This window comes from Mesoplodon bidens (assembly GCF_964165515.1).
Source record: "Mesoplodon bidens genome assembly, chromosome: 7".
Classification (NCBI taxonomy): domain Eukaryota; kingdom Metazoa; phylum Chordata; class Mammalia; order Artiodactyla; family Ziphiidae; genus Mesoplodon; species Mesoplodon bidens.
The window spans coordinates 69,667,986-69,694,093 of NC_138164.1; the positions used below are offsets into that span (position 1 = coordinate 69,667,986).

Genomic DNA, 26,108 nt, shown 5'->3' on the forward strand with positions numbered 1-26,108 from the left:
GGTTATTTTTCCTTCTACAAGGTTCCTCCTCTGTAGAATGGGGATAATAATCATAATTATGTCATAGCACTGTTATAAGGCTTAAGTGAAGTCAGGAGTAAAGCACTGGTACACAAGCTCTGGCCTCTCAGTGTGGTTCCAGCTGCCTATCCTGACTTCGCAATGCCCTCTCCAGATCTCTCTGGCTTCCCAAGTCTAGACTATCTCCAGACTTTCTGCCTCATTTTGTTAAACTGTTTCAGGTACCTGGTCATCTCTCCTCCGATAAGATTTTAAGAGAGATAAGAAACTCTGAATCCAAGGTGCTATAATACATTGTATTTCTGAAAGAATAAATGATAATTTTGCCAAATAAGAATATTTGAGTGGGCTTCCCTGGTGGCGCAGTGGTTGAGAGTCCGCCTGCCGATGCAGGGGACATGGGTTCGTGCCCCGGTCTGGGAAGATCCCACGTGCCGCGGAGCGGCTGGGCCCGTGCGCCATGGCCACTGAGCCTGCGCGTCCAGAGCCTGTGCTCCGCAACGGGAGAGGCCACAACAGTGAGAGGCCCACATACCGCAAAAAACCAAAAACCAAACAAACAAACAAACAAAGAATATATGAGTGACTGAATGAATGACAGGCAGTAAAAGTGCCATTGTAGCCAGCACTGTGCCAAGCACTGGGCAGGGGATGCACACAGGATTGAGACATGTCCTCTGGGGATGGCTGCTGACAGCATGTTGGTCCAAGGTTGGAAGGGAAGAAGGTAAAAACTTGACTTATAATAAAGTTCACAGATATCATGGCTTTGCCTTAAATGCCGTGGAGAAATCCATAGCCAAGTGAAGTTGAAAGCAGCTTTGCACTGGAGCAAAGTCCCCTGACTGGCTTCATTCCACATTCTTCCTTTGCATCCCCAGATTACTGACCAGCAGTACAGTGGGGGAAGGAAGTAGAGTGGAAGGATATGTTACTGTTTAAAGAAGAAGAAGAAAAAAGACGAGGGTCTCTTACTTATATGATGATGTTGCTTTCCCCTCCCAACAAAATCAATCAGGTAAGAACATCTTTCCTCTAGAATGAAAACCCATCAGGATAAAGAATCCTGGGTGAGATATGTTTGTTCAAGACTTGCTTCAATATAACCCCCAGCCCTATGTCCCTAGAACAGGAAGATTAAGGGTGCTGAGAATGAGAAAATGGATGAAGTTCACCCTGAACCCAGCCCTTACCCCAAGTCCTCTTGCTAAGAGTGTACAGGCTGTGTGTCATGGTCTAAATGTATTATTGAATTAGGCCTCAGTTGAAAGAGGGTCACAGAGTTCAGCAGGCAAATGAAGCAGCCTGAAAGGCCCTGCGGAGCCCAATGCGTCCTGGAAATCCCAGGACCAGTAGGTAGTTCCTGCGCCCTCAGGACACAGCCAGACTCCACACACTTGGTATTGGGTTTCCATAGGACTGACTGCTCAAAGGTCTTGGCTTATCTTCTAATTTTTTTCTTTCACATTTGTATAGGAAAGAGAATCTAGGAATTAATTCATCCAATAAATATTTACTAAGGAGACTTCCTTACGCCAAGCACTGTGGCGTAAGGCACTAAGGATATAGTAAAATGAAGACATTAACTGGGATTTGCGGGTCCAGTATTGATGGTATTGCCATTTCAAGGAGCTTTCCCATGAAGCTTTAATAAAGACCAGAGTGATCACCATTTTCATAGCTGAGTTTTAAATACCAGTGGTCTTCTGGGTAGATTTCATTGTAGGAAGCCTTATAGGCATAATGTAAAGACTAAAATAGGTTAATAATTGCAAGGCATATAACACATGAGGCATCATAAAAAGACAGTTACAATAATGATCCATATACTACTTGAATTGCCTGCAGATATGCACAATGAGAATCCTGAGGGAAGGAAGTCTGTGCTCTTACTCCTCTCTGTATCCTTAGCATCTACGGCAGGCTGGTATATTGTAGGTAAGTATGTGAAACCATGTTTGTTGAATGAAAGAATCGATGCCCTGATGAATCTATGTGTAAAAACATTATGTTAAACAATGGGGCAGGAGGCAGACCTCAGCATTTGTTATATTATATAGCCTTTGAAGCAAAAACTGTCAATGAAAGTAGAAAGTCTGAGTTACCAGTTTAAAATGTGGACTTCGAACCACTGTAAAAAGAAGTAAATCCTTCAAATTCAGAACAGAAAACCATGAGCAGAGGGCTTAGAGCAGCTGAAGAATGCAGAGGAAAAATGGAAGAAATTGTGAGGATAGGGACGCTGATAACACCCATGAGGAACTGGAAGGGCCGGGTGTAAGCAAAGCAACCCTTTCTTCTTAGCTGTGTCTCCAACTGAATTCTTTTTAGATTCTGCCTCTGGACAGACCCTTGTGGGGGATGAGAAATGCCTGATGAGTTGGCAGAGCTGGGCACTCTGGAGCCATAGAATCCTGGCCTTTCCCGTTGGCTTTCATGGGGTCCAGAGGACTAAAAACATAAAAGGTCTCCAGGAAGTCTATCCTCCTTCCCTTGATGAAGGAAAGCCAAGGCACAGGGAGAATCACCGCTGCTGAGAAAAGTGTCTCATTCACAAACGATTCTACAGTCTCTCTGTCCTGCAGGGGACAGTTTGCCTTTCTAATAAATGATAAATACCACTGACATTAACCAATTGCTTCACATGTGCCAGGTATTTAAATTCACCATTTTACTTTATCCTCACAACCACTTTGTGGTATCTTATTACTAATTTCACGGATAAAGACGCTAAGGCAAGAGAGACTGACTTGTCCAAGATCAATGAGCTAGTAAGTGGCAGAACCAAGATTCAGATGTTTGTCTGTCTGGCACAATCCAGCAACCGTGCTCTTAAATAAGCACTGTTCTCTACTGCCTCACACACAGGACCTGAATGTCTAGCTCACATCCAGTCCCGTTCTGTGAGCTTGGGGGCAAATATTTACCTTCTCTGAGTCTCACTTTCTTCACCTGTAAAATAGAGGAAATATCGCCCGATTCTTCGAGGTGTTGCGAGAATCATACGGGGAAATATATGCCAAACACTAACACAATGGGTGACCCACAGAAGATGCCTGACAAACATTTCCCTCCATTTCTACTTCCTCATCTATGCCAGGGAGAACCGCCTTCCAAGTTGGCTAGAACACCAAGGGTCTGGGGATTCCAGAGATGCTAACTGTAACGTAGTGAAGATGTGTTCTCCTGCCTATGTACTGTGTCATCTGCCTGGAATGCTCCTCCTTGTTTACTCCATCTGCAAGCTGTAGATCACAACCCATTAGTGAGTTATTAAATCAAGTTAATGAGTTGTGACCATCTCTTTTTTAAAAAAGAGATAGACAAATAGAATGGAAAATACCAAAGTTTACTGTACATAAAAGGTACAATTTGATGAAATTTTTCTTTCAGCTTTATGTGTGTATGTATTTACTGGGTCATGATGAGTAATGCATTTCTTACTTTGAGTAAAAAGGTTTGAAGGCCTCTGGATTAACTCATACAAAATCTTCAAGAATCAATTCAGATATCCTTATATAAGGCAGCAGTAAAGGTTCTCGGCCTTTCTAGAGCTAACTTTTCACACCACACCGCATTGTGATTGTCTTCCCCTCACCTGTCCCCCCCACTAGATGTGAGTTCCTTGTTGGTCCTCAATGTCCATTATAGGTCCTGGCACAGAATATACACTCAAAAAATGCTTGATGAATGCATGAATAAATTATAGTAACTGACTAAACATAAATTCACAAAATGCTCCAAATATGAAGCAAACAAACAAACAAACAAAACCTAAATTCACAACAGAAAGCTTATTCACTTCAACTCTCAAAATCGATACCTTTTATTAACAAATGAACATGGGTCAAGTTTCTCTTTTATATTCTTTCCTGTGATCTTTTACTCCCCATTGGTGGACTTACCTGCTTTTCTTTCTTCCCCTCTCCATTCTCCCAGTGTCCTGGGTGCTCTTGCTCTCTTTTATCAGAAGAAAGGATCTCTCCTTAGCCATTTGCACTTCTGTGTGAATTTAATCCCCTGTATCTCTGACCTTTCTTCATAGCTTTTAGATATAAAGGTGCATTCCTATTAGTAGCAGGAAAAGCCTTGTTCTGCTATAGGGATGCATTTAACAACTGATAAGAAGAAGGGGAGTGCATATTTCAGAGGGAGGGAGACCTCAAGCTGCCCATATGGAGAGCCCCAAAGTACATGCAACGAAACCCAAAACCCCGTATTCCAGTGGTTCAGGAGCCCAAGTGAATCTATGGCTGAAGAACTGATAATGTACTTGTGGAGCATTTTGAAAAATACTTTATTCAAATTTTTAATATTTTATTTACTTTTAAGGTTCTACAACTACATATGTTTCACAATGCAGGAAATACACAATACGCATAGCCCATTAAATCAAATAGATGCAAATCACTGGCATACAACATGTACAGTATTATCATTAGCGACAATCAACTCCATTTGCATGGCACTACCAAAGCACTTCAAGCACCTTACAGAAAAGATTAGAAGAAGGAAAATGATTACAACTAGACTGGAAAGTAGAGAGGGTTGGCTCAAGTTTACAACACCGCCTGGCTCAGATGTGCTAGTTCCCTCCTCTCTTCCACACTATCAGGCAAATAAATCGCCATCACCAGGGAGGACCGTTTCTAGTAGGGGAATGAGGTCAACTTCTGCAATATCCTGAGGAGATGCACTATCTTGGACACAGTCAGTGCAGGGCTAATGTTGGGAGTGTGAGGTGTGAGAGAGAGTGTGTGCGTGTGTATGTGTTGTGTATATAGGGAAGAGGAGGTGACTCCAAGGGGAAGGGTGGTTTTATGGTGCAAACAAATGTTCTACTAAGTCAGCTAAATTGTTTATTACAGAACAAAGAAGCTGCTTGCTTTCTGGTTTAGGTTTCGGCTTCATGGAAAAATACGAATAGTACTAAAGAAATCCCCTATGAAATCGCTATAGTACAGTTTATCCTGTGTAAAAACCCCAGAGAGGTTTCTGTTTGAATTCCTCCTCTCAGCTAATCTACTCCTTAATCCAAGAGTCGGCCACTGTGCTGACGGAAGCACACTGGGATTCATGGCCAAAGTGCGTTCAACAGCTGAGACGCACAAGCTGCGCCCTGAGCAGGTGGAGTGAGGTGGCCCTGGGAGGCAGGACATCTAACTCTGCCACCAAATGGCTGTGGGGTCCCGGGCAAATCCTTTCCCTCCTGGGGCCTCAGTTTCCCCTTCTGCAAATTAAACAGTGGGCCTGGTGATAGCTAAGGTTCCAGCCCTAGAATTACATAAAGCTGAGCAGAATAAAGAGAATAATACTCCAGGGTGTCATTCTCAGATTAAAGAGACATGCTCATCATCTGATGTTTATATAATCAAAGAAATTCTGCTACTGATTTATTTTGAGACAGCAACTAGTTGACTTTCTAAAATAAGCACAATCAACTGGCAGTAGTTCTATTCAAGCAATCTGGATGAAACAAGCATATCTATGAAAATCCTATAGCTAAAACTGGTGTGAAACAAACAAACAAACATACTTAATCATTTTTAGTAAGAATCCCCTTTAGGCCTTGCCATTTCATTTCATTTTATTAATTAATGAAATTAATTAATTAATTTAAATTAATTTATCACATTGCATGAGAACAAGGCCAGGGGATCTTGTAAGTTCTTTCCCTCTGATTTTACTCTATTCATGGTCCATATCTTTTCCAATTCTCTGCCTCTAAAAGTCATTTAGATACTGAGGTCAGCTCTCTACAAGACACTTTTGGTATCTTGTGAAGAAATAATTTGGAAAATTTCCCATTTAGTGTCAGCTATTTTTGAACCTCATTTAAAAGTAGTTCCTCCTTTCAATATGACCTCCCACTATTAGAATGTTAACAAGGTAACACTCTTTATTACCTTAAGTCTTCATCTCTTTTGTATGTTATAGTTTTATTTACCATTTTAGAGAGCAAAGGTCTGATTCTGAGTAACACTACTATTTCAAATAAGTCTATTAGTCTTACATAATAGCACCATAGCACTTCATTTAATTTTCCTAATCCTCCACAACTTAATTAAAAGGAGTAAGCTATTACCAGTATATTTTTGGCAAACTCCTTCCAGTACATTGACATTTTTATGCATTCTACTTTTTTAACAAGATACCAACAATATGGTAATGTTTCCTTCCAGTTTTATTCTATATAACCATTCCATTTTTATTAGCTGATTTATCTCTAACCTACTAACCTAATTGGCTTTTCCTAATTGGTTACCCAAGACTAAAACATTTCAAGATTAGAAAATATTTTATATCACAAAGAATAGCAATACAACACAAGTAAGGAGAACAGAAACAGCTACTTTCCATCATATTTGTGATGTCACTACAAGACATGTTCTAGGGTGGTCCTCAATAGTTCCTTTCACAGATTACACAGAAATGTATCAAAATAATCTTCCAAAATGCAGTTGAACAAATTTGGGACATTGATATTCTGGGGTTTTTTTATTTTAAATCTCAGGACTTCTGAGGTACTGGAACTCCCTGGAATAAGAAGGGACTCTATGCTTGTCAGAGAGGCCAGCAAATCAAGGCCTTCGAGAACCTGCCGCCTTCTGGAATCCTGCTCCCTTCTTGGCCCTGCTGTGCCTACCTAATACACACAAAAGATAACTTTATAGCCAAAGAGGAACCAACAGGACAAGTCAATCCAAGTACATCAATTAATGGCTATAACATGCACCTCATGTCAAGAAAAGACAGTGAAATTTCAGATCAGGAGGATATGACCCTAGGTGGGAATCTGACCAGATCCTGATGGAGAGAGAATACAGTGAGGATGGGCATGGTTCCTCGACTGATACCTGGATTCATCTGCACCATTAACTGGACATCACTCTCCCCCTTTGGCTGTTAATACTTACATTATTATTATTGTAAGTCATCATTCTTTTTAACTGAATGATAGTGGAATGAGGAATAGTTTCCAATTGGAATTGGGAAGATTTTCCTAGATTTTATGAAAAACTAGGAATTAATCCTTTAATATGACATAAAATCCTCAAAGAAATATGGTGAATTATTATTATTATTTTCTTTTTTGGCAGTACATGGGCTTCTCACTGTTGTGGCCTCTCCCGTTGCGGAGCACAGGCTCCGGACGCGCAGGCTCAGCGGCCATGGCTCACGGGCCCAGCTGCTCCGCAGCATGTGGGATCTTCCCGGACCGGGACACGAACCCGTGTCCCCTGCATCGGCAGGCGGACTCTCAACCACTGCGCCACCAGGGAAGCCCCTGGTGAATTGTTTTTAAGAAACAACTGGATACTTCAAATTCACTGAGTTTTTACAGTTTGCAAGTGTACAGTTTTCTGGGTTTTTTTTCAAGTGGAGTCAGCATTGATGAAGTATATTTTGGGAGGAATATAGAAGGCTTATGCTAAGAGGTGAATGTTATAGTTGAGTGATGATGGATCTTACTCAACAGTTAACTATGGGGATGAAAGACCACAGGGCATTTCAAGTTCAATCAGTCATCTTTTTCCTGGTAAATTAATGAGTTTTGACAGGCAAGGAACAAGTAACTTTTGTGGTTTGAGAATCAACTGGTAATGAGATGCCACAGAAGAAAGTCATTCTACCAAAACTTTTAAGAAAAAAACCACATAGCTCTTTGAGAGAGTACTTCTGATTTCCAATCAATACCCCAAAGTTAATGCATAGATGTCAAGCAGGCCAGGAAGCAATATGAGAATATTTTCTTCCCATACTGATGGTAAGCCAATGTCCAGGGCTTTGGCCCACATATTCAATTTAGGATGTATCAGAACTGAAAATATTTCTTCTCATTATTTTTACTACAACCTATGCTAAGAACTTTACCCTGGATCACAACATGGTCAAAGAACTTGTTAAAAGCAGGGACCTTTAACTAATTTAACATAATTAATAACATTTCAAAAATTTCTTCAAAATGGTTAAACTTAAGGTCTTACAGTGGTGTACTGACAAGTGTAGGTTAGTCAAGAACACGTGTCCCATTGCTATAAGGAGTCGCCTTTGTCTCCCCAAGCTGACGGCTCACAAGTACAGATCACAGTAAGAAATACACTGTTGCCTACCTGACATAGAGAGAGCGTTTCTGATTGGTTCGCAGGGACCCGGACCCGGAGCTCATGCTGTGGTTCATCATCTGCTCTCGTAGGTCATGGATTTTGGCCTCAAATCGAGCGTAATCTGGGAACGGAAACGGAGGTGGCAAATTTGGTTCTGTGCCTTCAGCAATTAGAAATACTGCACACTCAAGGCAACCCTTCGTCCCTGTTGGTCCCTTTGCCAAGCAACGGGGAGATGCACAGTGCAAGAATGGAGGAACACAGAAGGTTCACTTTCATATTATTTATTTGAAGACATTCACAAGAGGAAAAGAACAAACCAGTTATTTCCCAAAAACATACCACCACCAAATCCCCAATATGTGAAAAGTCCATGGGGGAGGAGGTGGGTGTTTTTATAAATGGGCTATACAAGGTATCCTTGTTGGTGATGGAAATGTTTCCTGTCTTGACTGTGGTCATAGATACAGGTACTTGCACATGTGATAAAATGACACAGAACTCACTACACACACACACACACACACACAAATGATTACAAGTAAAGCTGGGAAAACTGGAATAAATTTGATGGATTATGTCTATGTCAACATCCTGCTTGTCATAGCATGCTACAGATTTCTAAAATGTTACCACTGGGAAAAACTGAGTAAAAGGTACATAGGATTTCCCTGTATTGTTTCTTACAACTGCATGTGAATCTATAATTATCTCTAAATAATAGGATTAATTTAGAAATGAGAGGGTAAAAAACCCCAAAAGTTCATAGGATTACCAATAGTATAGGGGCGGAGGTGAGTCTCTAGTTACCCTCAGCCAGATAGACCAGAGTATCAAGTGTTTGGTGATGAACTGTGTAAAAAATGCCATTTAATTTTGCTAAGCTTTTTTCCCCCCTGGGGGGCTCTTAGAAGCTGATTACTTGGGATCATACCTCAACTTTGCCTTATAGCTTTAATAGAAAACATCACATGCCAAACTTCATCAATTCTAACACACAATATATATTTAAATCAGCTTCTCAGGAGATCAGGGTTAGAAAGCAGTAAATCTATTTTAGAAACATTCAAAGAAAAAACATATGGGTCTAAAAAAATCAAGGAAATATAATTATTAAAATATGCTATTTCATCACAGGAAAAATTTTTTCACCATATCAATCCAATAAAAATAAAGAAAGAAAAATAGGTTTTAAGACACTTAGTAAAACAATGAGCATAGACAAAGAAATGGCTTTTGAAGTTTCCATGTTCTTGATCCCAACTTGGTCTGCCACCTCCCTGGCGCAACTGTGTCTTGCTGTCGGAGAATTTAAAGCATAAAGAATTTTCACAGAGGTCCTCAATACATTTCAGAAAACAATGTGATTTTTCAATTCAATTTATTCCTAACTTTTCACAAAAACAAGAATGACTGAATATAATACAAGATGATCTACTTACAGTATACTTCAATTTTTTTATAATAAAAACTTCCACAAAATTAAATTTAAATTCAATTTACTGAATATCTGGCTGTTGGTTGTTGTGGTGTGGAATTTCATAAAGAAAATGATTTGACCTTAGTTTTCAATGACAGACAACAATGAATTCTGAATGTTAAATATTTTTAAAGTTTAGTGCTCTACAGACAACCCTAACTGACGGGAAATTTCTGGTGCTTATTAGGCGAAGTCTGATATTACCTAGATTTGGAAGACTTCCTGTTCAAAACTTCACTTTGAATAATTAAATCCTAAATGTTTAAATAAGCAGAATACCTATTTAACTAAAATCTATTAACCATAATTTAAGATATTTATTTTATTTCATTTTAGCAGAGAGAGAAAACACTTATTTACAACCATAAATATGATGCTATATGCAGATTTAAATCATTCTGAGCAAGTCATATTTTCTTGCCATCCTATTAATATCCAATTAATATTACTGCCAGCCACATGGCAGATGCTGTGCTCAGGGCTTCATAGGCATTATTTCATTTCTTATTTAAATTACAAAACGAAGTCCATGGATGTTGTAAAAATGTGAACCATATAGAAAAACACAGAATAAAAAATGAGAGGTCCCCATCCCCCCTTCTCTCTCACTGCTGTCCTTCCTTATAGCATAGCCTATAGGTACACAGCTGGCGGGTGCTGGACTTCCGCAGACATTTCTCAATTCATTTGAATATATACATACTCCCACACACATATGAGATCTTAATTATATATTATGCTAATGTTTTTTCCTCCCTTTTTAACAGTGTAACTTGGATCTTTTCCTACCTTCTCTCAAATAATAAGTATCATGTTTCCTAATACCCTTAATTACATTCTACAGTTTAAGACTATAATTTATTTAACAATTCCCATATGACAGCCTTTGGTGTCAGACAGGGATCTTGGTGTACGTGAGCACATCCACGGCAGGTCTGTACAACACCACAGCAAGAGTATCAAAGCTTTGCAGAGTCACACAGCCCCCATCAGCATTTTTTGGAGAAAATAATCTAGCCTGGAACACAGAGCTGGAACTCTCCGTTCCTTCTGAGCCGTGCTCCACACTGTCACTAGCTAAACACCATGCATCGCCCCTAAGAATCACTGAATCTGCCATCTGTTCCCAGGACAACCCCTTTACCATTTGATGACTTTATTATCATGACAAAAACCTGAACTCCCACCTCCAACCATCCCCCCCTCCCCCCCGCCACCAAAACACCTAATTCAGTGCCAGTCCTCAACTACATACCGCCACTTTGCTACTTTACTGTACTTATCACACCAAACTGCAGTCATTTGCGCCGTTGCTCACCTTCCCCATTAGATTGAGCTCACCAAGGCTTTGCCTGTTCCTAACCTAGTGTCTGGTATGCAGGAGGCATTTAATAACAGGTGCTCAATAAACATTTTCTGAATGAATGAATGAATAAATAATCAACGAGGAAGTGAGGGGAACTGAAATGAATTCAGTTCTAAAATGCCTGTAGGACTGAAATTGCCTGTTTTCAATATTAAGTTTTCTTAAATGAAGAAAGACAAGATGCTTCTCTAGGACTTTTTTCTTCAAGGCTAATTATTCTGCCTAATTTCAAGGCTTTACTCCTGTCTAATTATGGCCACTCCCAAATCCCACTGTTATTTTTACTATTCTCTTGGCAGTCTCTATGCTCTCTCCATCTCAGCCATGTCATACATTTTGGAAACAGTTCTTTGATACTTAACTTGTATGTGATCAGCACTTGATTAGGCTCTTCCTGCGTTCTCCTTACTGTATGGCTCATTAGAGTCCCAAAAAGTTTTCTATCATCCTTTTGAAATGTTTATTCTACATCGTATTCTATGGTGTTTACATTCTCCACTATGGATGGGGAGGTATTATATTGTGTGTTGTATTGTATTGTATTGTATTTGTCTTAACTGGAATCATCTTGTTCTCAACTTCTCCACTTTGACAGTCGTGTTAAACACAAATCCTGTATTCAAGTGTTTATCCCTCTTTGCTCCTTTTTGAAAAATAAAGCTTTACAAGTAATTTCATCGAAGCAAAAACAATAAGATCTGAGTTTACAAATATAAATGGTGTGTGTGTACACACGTGTGAGAGAGAGACAGAGACAGAGAGGAGAGGGGCTATGTCTCCAGCCTCTCATAGTTAAACAAGTTTAAAATTAGAAAAGCTCTAGAAATAAACAAGAAAGTAGATAAATAAATTGTGAAGTATGTCTTCTTTATGTTTTACAATAGTATTGAAAACTACATTTTCAACAAGTTAAAAATCTAACACTACCATGTCCATTTAATCTTAATTCCCTCTTCTTTCCCCAAATGTTTCATTCACATCCACGCCCTCCCCTTTGGGATATTTTCCAATAAATTCCTAACACTCAGGAGAACATTCTAATATTTTAAAGTGCTCAATCTTTATATATTCTAAAGGAAAATTCATGTTTACTGAACTGAATACCTGCAATAGACTAGTTTCTGTGCTACATACTTAAAAATTATGTTATTTCTCCTAACAAAGCTCTGAGGTAAGCATATTATTTTAGAGGTGAGGAAACAGGTTCAGAGAGGTTAACTAACTTCACCAAAGTCACAAAGCTTCTAGGTAACAGAGCTCATTGGACATGGAGCTAGCATTCAACCCTGGATCTCTGTGAGGTCAGTCTGTCTCCATCACATCTTAGTACCTATTAAAACACCACAATTTTCCCTTAGAACCTAAGACCTCCTCAATTCTCTACCCCGCCCTCCTAAAATCTCACTCTCTTTCCTTTCACCTACTGTATTATGTGCATGCTGGTCCTCTCCTTTATTGTCCCGTAAACTCCTTAGAGAGTGGGTATGCCTCACTCATCTCGGTTTCTCCAACCTCAAGGTCTATCATTCCTCCTTCCCTACACATGGGATTGTACTAGGTGCATGGCATATAGTTTTGAAAAAGAACCTAAAGGAGTTTACTTCTTGAATGGGACACTGACAAGGAAATTAAGCAGGATAATGCTGAGGTGGGAAACTGCATTAAAGAAGCAGGACCTTAAGCCACTATGGAAAACAGTATGGAGGTTCCTCAAAAAGATTAAAAATAGAATTGCCAGGACTTCCCTGGTGGTGCAGTGGTTAAGAATCCGCCTGCCAATGCAGGGAACAAGGGTTCGAGCTTTGGTCCGGGAAGATCCCACATGCTGTGGAGCAACTAAGCCACAACTACTGAGCCTGCACTCTAGAGCCCACGAGCCACAACTACTGAGCCTGCACACCGCAACTACTGAAGCCTGCGTGCCTAGAGCCTGTGCTCTGCAACAAGAGAAGCCACTGCAGTGAGAAGCCCACACACCACAACAAAGAGTAGCCCCTGCTCGCCGCAACTAGAGAAAGCCCAGGCACAGCAACGAAGACCTAGCACAGCCAAAAATAAATAAATAAGTTAATTAATTAATTAATTAATTAAAAAAAAAGAATTGCCATATGATCCAGCAATCCCACTCCTGGGCATATATCTGGACAAAACTCTAATTCAAAAAGATACATGCACCTGTATGTTCATAGCAGCACTATTCACAATAGCCAAGACACGGAAACAACTTAAATGTCCATCAACAGATGAATGGATAAAGAAGATGTGGTACATATATACAATGGAATACTACTCAGCCATAAAAAGAATGAAATAATGCCATTTGCAGCAACATGGATGCAACTAGAGATTATCATACTAAGTAAGTCAGAAAGAGAAAGACAAATACCATATACCACTTATATGTGGAATCTAAAATATAACACAAATGAAACAGAAACTGACTCACAGACACAGAGAACAGACTTGTGGTTGCCAAGGAGGAGAAGGTTGGGGGAGGAATGGGGTGGGAGGTTGGGGTCAGCAGACATAAGCTTTTATATAGGGACAGAAGGGATAAACAACAAGGTCCTAACATATAGCACGGGGAACTATATTCAATATCTTGTGCTAAACCATAATGGAAAAGAATATTAAAAAAAGAATGTATATATGTATAACTGAATCAGTTTGCTGTAGAGCACAAATTAACACAACACTGTAAATCAACTATACTTCAATTTTTAAAAGTACAAATCCACTGGGAAAAAAAAAGAAATATTACCTCTGGTTAGTTCTTTTTTCCCCTCTATAAATGATAAGCCATATATATATATTTTTAATGTCACATTCTTGGGTATCGATCTAGTTGTTCCTGACTAGACATATTCACATTAGAATTACATCATTTGCTTTCACTTAGACATGATGAGTAATGATAGTAGACAGGGTAGAAGATTTGGATTACATAGATATGGTCAGAATCCTGGCTCTGCCACTTATTAGCTGTGCATTACTGTGGAAGTTGGGCTCAATTTCCTCATAAGTAGAACAGGAATAATAACTGTACCTACTTCAAGACATGCTGGGAAGGTTACAAGAGAGAGCTGATGGACCTAAAGGGTTGGCTCTTGGTAATTACTGACAATTCCTCCTGTTAATTTTCACGTGTAATTCAACAGCTATTCTTGTTCACTGCTTGCAGAAGTCATAACCCCTTTCTGTACCAGGTAAAATGGAAAGCTGTGTCTGCTCCCAGTACCCCCTAATACAGCCTTACTCTGCCTGTTATGAACTGATGTCTCTACCAGGCCAAAGAGCAATGATGGCCGTACTTGGGGACACTTGGCACCAGTATGGAACTACTCACCTACTGGGCAACCACTAAATGGCTCCTCAGGGACCTCTCACAAATCCACAGTGATCTGGAGGTCAGGAGAATGATGCCCAATACCAAAGCTGCTGCCCTTTTCAGGAGTATTAGTGACCTCATCCATCGGTATCATCTCAAGGCTTTAGCTACTGATGGACACTTGGATGGAGCAAGGGCAAGGGTGTGAATGCCATGTGCTACACATGAGAGGGGTCTCTGCCATATGCCTGCTTCCTACGCAATTTGTCAAGTGTGAACAAGGAGACCCAGAAGCAAATTCACCCCATCATCCACACAGGAAAGGAGACACTGCCTCCTGTGAGGAGACTGGGGTTGTTTAATGCAATAGGATTAATCTGCATAGATTAAAGCTGAACAACTGCTCACATCTTCAAGGCTCGGATGCCAGCCTTGTGCCTGAGAGAAGAAAACAATAAGCTCAGTGCGTTAGACTACAGCATGAAGCCATGGGCATGTCGTCCTCGAAGTGAGCTGGTGAGTGGCATACCCCTCCACAGCTGTGATCTCATCCAGCTGACTCATGATTGTCAGCTACCAGAGGAAGCAGTGAGCAGAGTAGGACAGGGAACTTTAGGCTGGGAGGCCAGCTTTAAACCTTAATCCTGTCATTTACTACCAACAGGGCCATGGAAAGTTTCTGAGCTTCAGTTTGCTCATCTGTAAATTGTGAGATTCCTCTCACAAAGTGGTGTGAGAATCAAAATGAGATTCGACATGAAGCATTTTGTAAATGTAAGATAGTTGTTTTCTGTTGTTAAAGTGGTGTGAGAATCAAAATGAGATTCGACATGAAGCATTTTGTAAATGTAAGATAGTTGTTTTCTGTTGTTACTGTGATGGTCCCTCTTAAGACAAATGCATATCCAGTCCTTAGTCACACTAATGGGGACGGTAGCATCCTATTCCTATTTGCTCATTATGGATATGTGTGCAGCTTTAACAACAACTGGTAAATCACTGGGCTGTAAGCAGGATTCTGTACATCCAAGCAGAACAGGCTGCTTTCCTGCCAAGTTATCCACTTCCACACTCCAGGGGAAGCAGTTTGAAGAGACCACCTGCTGCTCACCCAAGAAGTGATGCTTTTAATAGACAAACCTGAGCTAGAAGTTCTTGGTGGCTTATAAGCTAAGGAAGCCTGAGCTTTGGGGCACCTTCCAATAGGGTTGGGGCAAATATCAATGGGTGCAGTCTATTGGAATCACAATATTGTTTACCTGGACATGACCGCTGTTGTCACCAGGGCCAGGCAGAATAGTTTATACCTATTCTTAGCATAGCATCTGATCACTGTTCCAGCAATGAGATACAGGTGAGCAATTGTAAATGTTTCCATTTCTTTGGGGGAAATACCTTCCTTCATTTATTCAGCAAACATTTCTTCAGGGCTTATTACATGCCAGGCACAATGCTAATTGCTAGGGATACTGAATCCACTGGGCAGTTCTTTGCCTTAAGGAGCTCATACACAGGCTCGTACATAGCCTTTAATTTTCTGGTTCTTTGGGGTGAATATAAAAAGAGCATCTGCCACTTAGATTTCTGCTCCTATATGTGTATCAAGCACTTCCTAAACAGTAATGAGATACCTTCGAAGAAGTCAATACAGTCAGATACATGTTACAATGGAGAAAGTGAGGCAGGTTAAATCTTTGTGAAAAACTGTACGGTTACTGGTAGTGTGAGAAGAGCAACCAGGGTCTCAAAGCCGTACCCTGGAATCAAAGTTCTGGATTTGAGTCTTGGCTCTGAGTGATGTTGGGAAAATCCCTCAACCTCTCAGAGATGCTGTTTACTCCTTTGTAAAATGGGGAAATCTTCTCTGCACCTATACAAAGTTGTTCTGAATATCTAATACAATGTACTTCATTTTCACCTTTTTAAGCAGTATTGATTTCAAAAAGCAGTGCCAATTAATAATAGTCCCGTTTTTGGAGAGGGTGGACTCAAGACTCACTCAGATTTCACAAGCTGACATGTATGGGTGTAAAAGGGGGTAAATGTTAGCCTTATAATCAATGTAATATGATAAATAAAAGTGCTTAAAACTAGAAAATTCCAAACATATGTATCACTGCTCTTTCTCCACTAGACTCTTTTTTTTTTTGCAAAAGATAATAGACAATTTTACTTTAAAAATTAAAAACTGTGAGCCCATACTGAAAAGTACATTCTTCAGAAAAATATGAGACATGTTATTCTCCACTAGACTCTTAACTGAATAGGCATGCATAGGAGGATGGCCATAGAATACTGGTTATGTCTCAAGCCCAAGAAGCAATACTTTGTCAAAATTCTTTTGTATAATGAATGATACAAAAATAATTCTATTTACTTGGAGCTCAGAAAAGAATCAAAAGTTCCCATTTCACCACCTCTTCTTTTTTCTTTGCCCCAAAACTTCAGAGTCAGACAGGCACAGAAGAGGCTCCACCACGCGGACCTCCCTGGTGGTGCAGTGGTTAAGAATCCGCCTGCCAATGCAGGGGACACGAGTTCAAGCCCTGGTCTGGGAAGATCCCACATGCCACGGAGCAACTAAGCCCGTGCACCACAACTACTGAGCCTGCACTCTAGGGCCCATAAGCCACAACTACTGAGCCCGTGTGCCACAACTACTGAAGCCTGCATGCCTAGAGCCTGTGTTCTACAACAAGAGAAGCCACCTTTATAAGAAGCCTGCGCACCACAGTGAAGAGTAGCCCCGACTTGCCGCAACTAGAGAAAGCCCGCGCGCAGCAACGAGGACCCAACGCAGCCAAAAAAATAAATAAAATAAAGTAAATAAATTTAAAAAAAAAGAGGCCGCACCATGTTACATCAAACTTTAGAGACAGCTTTAGAGCTTTCAGACTCCGGCTGTTTTTCAGGTAGTCATGCTGGGAAGGGCTGCTGTTTTTATAGACTGCTATAGAAGACTAGCTTCCCCCCCATATGTGTATTGGCATGCCCACCTGCCATCAAGAGAGCTAACCTCTGGCCACTGGAAGGATTTTCAGCCTGTGGATCTCCACAATTCTGCCTAAGGATTTAATTAGCCTTTTACCCCAACTCTTGACTTATCTCTCAGGTTGCCATCCTGCTTCTGTGTTAAAGTGGTGACATGCAATTTTCCACTGCCGAAGATTTATAGATGTTGTTTGGCATACTTCTTATCCAAACTACTGTGTGTGTGTATGTGTGTGTGTGCATGTGCACACTGTGTGTGACACACAGAGAGAGACAGGGAGACAGAGAGACAGAGAGAAAGAGATAAACAGATTCAAAACTAAACTCCCTAGAATCCAACTATAACTGGGAAACCTAGACAATAGGGTGAGTCTGTTATCTTTTCTGAACTCCACAAAGTAAGAGATCTCTAGCACTGAGCATTAAGAACTTAGTTATGGACGCCATGAGGGCAAGACATTGTCATGCTTTTTCTGTATCCCCAATGTTTGGAACAGAGTGTGACACACAGTTAACAGTAAATGCTAATATAAATGTTTGCTAAATTGGGCAAGATAAATAAAGACTTCAGGGGAAAAAAATGATCCTTTTGTTTGCTAAATCTACTACAATGTAGATCAGACCTTTTAGAATAATTTTTAATAATATACTGAATTAAGATATGTTGTTTCTCTCTCTCTTTCTCAGCAGAATTGGGGTCATTTGTTTTGACTAGAACAATTTTTTGCACATCCTGGCTGGAGACCCTTTAAAGAGGTTTCAGGAAATGCTCAGGAATTCTTTAATGTGTGAGGTGAAGTAAGTTTTATAGACAAACAACAGTCTGAATCCCCAACCAGCTATTTCGTACAATACGTGTGTAACTCTGAAAATTAGATACATCAAATTTCAATTTGGCTTCATGCCAGTTTTGTTTTATGGATTCATAAAGGCAGATTTTCTTTGATTATCAGGATTATTGCAAAGTGGAGTCACCACAGAAACTTTTTGAATTTGGCAAAGCCTGTGTCTTCAGGCAACTGGGAGTAGCCTGGTGTCAGTTTTTTCTTTTTAAAGCTCTGAAATAAACAGGTTTCAACTTTAAATCTTAAGTTCATCACTAATTCACAGGGTGGATTTTGTGCAAGTTATTCGACCCAGAGAAGACCTGGTTTTCTCATGTGTACAATAGAAAAACACCACCAGCCTCATCAGATTGCTTGAAAATTAAATGTGATAGCATTTGTAAATGGAAAAGAAAAAAGACTAAGGTCTTTTGAAGCTTTATATTCCTCATTTATAAAATGGGGATAATGTCAATTAACACCCTGCTTACATCACAAGGTTGTTGTAGGATCAAATGAAGAAACAGATAAAGATATTTGATAAACTGAATACCATATAAAGTGATGATAACAACAATTCATATCAATATAGCCTTTTAAAAATTTCCATTCTGCCTAGAATATTTCCTCAGTATCTGAAATTTGTCCCCATAGCTGTGAAATTTGATTTCTGTCTTGGCTATGGAAATAAAGCCACATAGGACATCATGCTTAAGAGAGGAGATGTGAAAATCTGAGGGGAAAATGGAAACTTCTGATATCATTAGGGCCTAGCTGACAATGGCAATTCTCCCTGAAGGTTCTGCTGGCAGGTTGGGTGAAAGGCTCAGAGCTGGGATGCACAGGCTGTAGTTTAATTGATGTGTTTCATAGCTAATGGTACATCAGAAGAAGGATCAAGGAGCTGTGCCTTCTAATTTAAGGCAAAGTGCTTAAGACTACATCCAACCAGATAAGAAAGGCTTCCTTGGCAAATACAAATGTTAAATCTTTGCTGGATTTGTCCTGTTCCTTCTTTTGTATTAAAATCATGGAGCTAGAAGCTAACATAATAATGTTCAAGCTTCCTGTGTTCTTCTGCAGTAATAATCAGTTAGATCTTGCCCAGTGAAAAGGATGATATTCTTGCCTAATTATAGACCAGGGCAGAGAAAGAAGATAAAGCAGTCTGGTTCTAGAGGTAGGCAGGTTGGCAGACCCCCTGGATATGACATAAGGAGTACAAATATCTGTCTTACTTCCACAACATTCCTATCAGATTTATTCTTTAATAGCACCTTGAGAAATACATATACATATTATCTTGGAGGATAACCCACCATTCCTAGATAAATAGAAGCACAACAGGAAGAACACTAAGAGAAAATGGAGGCTTAGAGAGGCTAGACAATTCACCCAAGGTCACACAGCAGAGCTGGGATTTGAATCCAAGTCTAGTTCCAGCCTCAACCAGCTTTTTTCACTACACTGGTACTACACTTTGCTCTACAAGCGACAGTGCTACTCCCTCTTTTGCTCCTGACATGTACAGGTCCGTGGCTATCTGGCTTGGTCACCCTAAGTAACCAGTTAATAACCAATTTCTGATACAGCTATAGATTCACACCTATAGCGAATTCTATAAGGCAGGCTGGTAAGATCAAAACAAAAAGGCTTTGTTCGGTTTCTCCAATACACTTCCCAAATGAAAGCTTCTCAATATGTCATTAGTGTGATTCTGGGTTTAAGACTAGAAGTCAACTGCAAACCATGGATCCTGTTGGTGCAGGTTCACCAGACTTGGGGCTGACTGCCAGGTTCACTTGCTGCCCTCTGTCTAACGAGCACTTACAGGGTTGCGGGGAGGCAGGAGATGCTCAGGAGAGACAGCAATCAGCCCTGCCACCGATACTGCAGAATCTGCAACAATTTCGGGCATGGATTCCCAGGAGCGGCTGCAGAGAGCAGGGCCATGTCACCGCATGAAAAATAAGGCTGAGGGTAGGAGCACTTCATAAATCTAAACTTACATAATAGACTGTGGGGTTTTTGTCTTTAAAAGTATTTCTTTCTTACTTTTTTGTTGTTAAAATGTCCTTTTTATACTTAAGAGGCATAACCACCAAATGTAACGTATAGTGCTTGTTTGGATCCTAATTAGGAAAAAGAAAAACTTAAGTCATTATAAACTACGTATTAGATCATACCAAGAATTATTTTAAATTCTGTTGAGTGTGATAATGGCATTGTGGTAATATAAGAACATGTTCTCTTTTTTTTCTTTATAGTTTCTGAATACTGTAGGGATGAAAAGAGATAAATGTTGGATTTGTTTTAAAATACATCAGCAAAGAAAATACTTTAGGCGCTATATGATGCAAATTGGCAAACTTGACCACTACTGAATATGGGTGACAAGTACATGAGCATTCTTTGTAAAATTCTAATTTTGCATATGCTTAAAAATGTTTGTAACAGAAACATTTAAATTGATTATTTAAAAAGATTAAACATCCTAATTGAATAAAGTTAAAAAGCTGGCAACATCACGTCAGTCCTCCTCACTAGTATAGTGGGCAGGGAACGACAGGGCCTGGTTCCTCCGGCTCCTGCCCCTGGGCTCCCCTGCATGTGTCGCTCTGAACCCTGGTTTGCTCATAGTATAGTACACCTAGACCTAGCAGCGATTTGAGACTTCACTGAGGTAATAGCCATAAAAGTGCTATGCTGCTCAAATGCTTCTGTTCGGTCAGCAAACATTACCTTAGCATCAACCATGGCGAGGCTCTGTGCTAGACACCAGTGAGAAGATGATTAAAATGTGGTCTCTGCACACAAAGACTCTTCATTACTGCTGTCTAATGTCTACATTGATTTCCACAGTGGTGGCAATTCCACAACGAGCTCTAGCTTCTAATTTGAATACTGTCTACAATTCTTAATAAAGGCAAGAAGGTCCCTGCTTAACTCCCCAGCTCATCTTTGTCTTAACGTCCCCTCTCTTTTGGTTTCCTCAGATTCTAGCTTTCGAAATTTTCTCAGTTCCATTCTCTTCCATGCTGTTCCTTCTGCCTGGAACACCATTCCTATCGGTCCCCATCTGGCTTCTTGTCTTTAACATCTGTCTTCAACATCATGTCCTCAGACAGCTCCCTGACCTATGACAGGTCCTTCACATGCAACTGATATTACTCCTTTGCAGTACTTCACATACATGAAACTAATTATCTGTAAAGCCTTGCTTATTATTTGTGAGGCACACGGTAGATGCCTGAGAAATGTTTGATAACTGACGGCGTGGTGTGACTATTCCTCCTTCATCCTGATAAAAAAAGTGATCTAGCCATTTTGAAAATGTTGAAACTTTGATAAATATGTTCTATCCCTCCATGGCTCTCCCACTAAAAGAATTTTCATTTTCCAACTGAGGTAAAAGGAAGAATCGCCAAAGATATGGATTGAGAGAACTATTTATCCTCCACTTCTTTCTCATCATAATTATCTATTTCTGAATCCTAAAACCACCTAGCTAGATTCATCTCCAATCCTGATTACCTTTAACTTCTTGAGATGCTATGTGTGTTTCTATTTATTGTAAGTATTTTATGGCATGCAACCAGAAAAATCACATAATGGGAAATTACCCACAGCCCCCAAACACACAAACAGGAGCTGAACAGAACTTCAGCACAATTTATGGTAACAATTTCATCCTCAGTTTAGTTATTTTTATGGTGCAGAAAAAAATTATTTTGCTTATTTCACTATTTTTTCCCTATAAAATTGTTCCCCTGATTTTTGGCAAAATATCTTTGAGAAAGTGAAGGTCTCCCCTGGTGTATAGGAAATTGAAATTGTCACTTAAGGACAAAGTGTAACCCTAAACTGTCCTCTGCGCAATATTGTTTGCTAAGAAATGGGAACTCTAAAACAAAGATAATATGGAACCATTGGGTGGCTTAAGGGATATATTATATTTGTCACTTAGCCAGCAGCGTTCTGATAAAGAGATGGGACAGTGACAGTAGAGAGATCAGAATCCTGGAGGTCATTTAGGGGTCTCTTTCAATGGTCCAGGTGAGAGATGGTGAGGACAGCAGGAGTAGAGAAGAGGGGACAGACTTTTGGGAGGTGTAAAGAAGAGGCTTGGCTGCTTAACTCAATGTGGCATATAAGAAAGAAAGTGGAAATGTCCAGGGTTTTAGCTGGAGCAACTGACTGAGAACAGAAGAGGGGATGCCCTTGAGAGAGGCAAAGAAAATGACATAGAGTTCGTATTGGCACACTGATTTTGAGGGGGCATCATTACAGCCCAGTGTTCTCGTGCCAGACTTTCTTAATGCCACTGACTGGGAGTACAGGGAGATAACATCTTTAACAAGTGAAGTAATTTTATATACATTAGATACTTTCCTGGGTCTATGGAACTGTTATAGATGAAGACTGTGCTGCAGCTACAGTGAGACAGTTGTGTGAAACTCATACTAAGCTGATCATTCTATCCTCTAGACCTATGGAAAAATGAGAAAATAATAAAAGTAACCATTAAAAGTGACTTTTATGCACAAATAAATAAAAATATGCTATGGGAAAACTGATCCCTGTAGAACTGAATCAGGCAAATTTATCTTCCTCTTGATTAATAATTTAAGAAGAAATCCCAAGGCTGCTGCCTCTGGAGATGTAGGAGGAACTCTTCTAATTAGACTTTCATCTGAACCGTGAGGGTGAGGATCAGAAAGCTGACTCAGCCTGGTGTCAATTATTTGCAGCCTGCACAATGAAAGGCTAAAAATTTGGAAGATGTAGGATGACTTAAGTCCAATTCTGGGGGTTGCTTCAGCGCAGTCACATGATAAGTATTTACTGGCAAATTTCTTTCAATTAGTATTTACTGGCAAATTTATTCTCTATCTCCTTTAGTCTGGGCCCGGAAAATATTTGTGGGACTTGCTTTGGGATGGAATTTTTATGCTTCCAATTCAAGAAACAGAAATCAACGCACTCCAACAACTTTCCTTTTTATGTAAACTCAAACAGAGCTGGTCTCTATGGATCAATCCAAGAAACTGCCCTTTTTAATACAATCTAGTTATGTTTGCGCTACTTTAGAATGAATTAACAGATCTATGGAAACTTGCAAGCCCACTCTGGCCCACAGAGAACTGCAACAGGCCAGCAGGTCCTAGCTGGACCCTTCCGGATTCATCAGGACACAAGAAGGTGTGATTAGAACACCTTTTACATAGAAGCTGGTTTTGACCAATTGGCTATGAATGGAGGTTCCAACGACTCCTTCCCTCAGGTTCAAGTAATTTGCTAGAGTGGCTCAGAGAACTCAGAGAAACATTTTCCCAACTTTTACCATTTATTATAAAAGGATATGATAAAAGATACAGCTGAACATCTAGATGGAAGAGATGAGTACAGAAAGCTACATGGGAAGGGGTGTGGGACTTCCATACTTTCTCTAGACGAGCCACTCTCCTAGCACTTCCATGTGTTCACCAACCCGGAAGCTCTCCAAACCCCGTTCTTTTGGGATTTTATGGACGCTTCATCACAAAAGCATGATGGATCATTAACTCCATTTTCAACCCTTACCTTTTCTCAAAAGAAAGGTGGGTGGGGCTGAAAATTCCAAGCTTCTACTCATGGCTTGTTCTTCCTGGTAACCAGCCTTCATCCAGGAGCCATCTAGGAGCCCACCCAGAGTCACCTCATTAGAACAAAAGAGACTCCATTCACCCAGGAAAATATAAGGGTTTCATGGAGCTCTATGTCAGGAACAGAGGTCAAAGACCAATATTAGAACAAGAGATGCTCCCAGTATTCTTAGCACTTAGGAAATTATAAGGGTTTAGGAGCTCTGTGCCAGGAACTGAGAGCAGAGACCAGTACACGTTTTTTTCTGTTATCTCACACTCCTGTAGGGACTTGAATTCATGCTTTTCTAGCTCTGCTAAGTCATTTTTCACTAACCCATCTTTCCAGCTTCCAAAATTTTGTTCATATTTCTTACATGTGTTGTCAAGACTTACTTCTTTTTTTATCTCATAGATTTATACCTGTTTAAATTGCTTGTTACTTTGACGGAATTTTGGAAACAGAAATATATGCAGGTATTCAAACTGCCAGGTTTAAAAGGAAGCTCAAAATTTATGTTCAACTCTATTAAAATTTTTTAAATGAATTTATTTATTTATTTTTGGCTGTGTTGGGTCTTTGTTGCTGCATGCGGCAGGCTTTCTCTAGTTGCAGTGAGCGGGGGCTACTCTTCATTGCGGTGCACTGGCTTCTCACTGCGGTGGCTTCTCTTGTTGAGGAGCACGGGCTCTAGACACGCGAGCTTCAGTAGTTGTGGCATGCAGGCTCAGTAGTTGTGGCTCGCAGGCTCTAGAGAGCAGGCTCAGTAGTTGTGGCGGGCTTAGGTGCTCCACGGCCTGTGGGATCTTCCCGGACCAGGGCTCAAATCCGTGTCCCCTGTACTGGCAGGCAGATGCTTAACCACTGCACCACCAGGGAAGCCCAACTCTATTAAATATAATCTTAGTGTTTTCTTGCCATCAGTCTATCATCCCAAGATCACACAGACCCCAGCTCTGTCATTATTACATGTTCTGTATTTCTGAACCTTGTGACACCTGCAAAAAGTACAGAAGACCTCAAGAGGAGATAAGCTAGAGTTCATTTATTTTCATATCTTTTGTTCAGTTGTTATTAAAGTTTTTCTATCTTTCCAGATTGACATAGAATTATTGCATGAATCCACTTATCCACCCATTTAAAAAATGTGCTGGGGATAGAAATAAAGGATTAAACAATCTAATCCCTGACTTCAAAGAACTCACTATTTATTATGGGATATAGGCAAGAAAATAGACAATACAAATAAGCTTGTTAAGGCATAAACAAGGAACTGTATCAGTACAGAGGAGAGGTTCCTAACCCAGCTTGAGAGGAAGTACAAAGAGAATGGTGTTTGAGAGACAGTAACACTAAGACTTAATCTTAGAGGATGAGGAAGCACTGGGTAGGCAGAGAAGACTAGATGTAGGGGTGGCAGAAGGCAGATCAAAGCAAAGGGAGCAGCTGTGTAAAGGCAAAGGATCATGCCTCTTTTGCCGCTAAAGAGGAGAAATTTCTCTCAATCAACAGAAAGTGCAGGACAAAGGGGACTGAGTCACCTTTTGATGAGCTAACTTGATGTCGGTGTCCTTCCAGGAGAAAATGAAAAGCAGCCCATTTACAATGAGCTCTTTGGCTCTTGAATTACCAAGTAGAACTGAGGTATCAGCAACTCTTGGCTGAGTGAGAAGCTTACTAATAGAACCCCTGCATTACTGGGGAGGGATTAAAAGAGCTTTGATAAGTATAAAAGCACCGTGTGAATACACGAGATTATTATTACTACCACATTGCCAACCACCACCATCGCCAGGCCTGAGGCATCCTCTACAACTTATAAAGTGAAGCATCTTCTCTGTGGTTTGGAGCAATGGCAACCTCCTGTTTTCGAGATTATACTACAGTCATGTAAGATGTCAGCACTGGTGGTGGCAGGGTGATGGCTGAACAGGACTCCCCTGTACATTTCTTTGCAGCTTCATTTGCAACTTTTAAAAATTAAAGCAAGAGAAAGAAGGAGGAGAAGAAGGAGAGGAAAAGAGGAAGAAGGAGAACAGCAGCTTTTCAAGGCCAAAGATAGAGAGCATTTTCTCTGCATCTCTATTCAGGGCTGCAATAAACTGAACTCAGTATACTGCTGCAGATTACTAGACACTTAAAATCCAATTAGGACGGTGCCATGGGCCTGGCAAAAGGGTAGATTAGAGCACTGACACAACCTTGGGGCTCAGTAGCAGGAGGCTGGAATTATTTTGCTATCAGCAAAATAATTCCAACCATACATGAATTCTAGCCTGCTATAAAAATCCTTAAGTATATAAAACTTCTTTGCTTCAGATATCGCAGTAGATGTCATGATGTGCCCCTCAGATGTCCCTTCAAG

General features: G+C 40.3%; 1 protein-coding gene across 5 annotated transcripts in view; it reads right to left on the minus strand.

The window, feature by feature from the left end:
* The window catches only part of DLG2 (discs large MAGUK scaffold protein 2), a 1,231,136-nt gene that overhangs the window by 138,192 nt on the left and 1,066,836 nt on the right, over positions 1-26,108 (minus strand). For all 5 annotated transcript variants that reach the window (XM_081239496.1, XM_081239495.1, XM_081239497.1 and 2 more), the window contains one exon: positions 8,136-8,250. In XM_081239496.1, the coding sequence (XP_081095622.1) occupies positions 8,136-8,250 (115 nt within the window). The remainder of the gene's footprint in view (positions 1-8,135; positions 8,251-26,108) is intronic.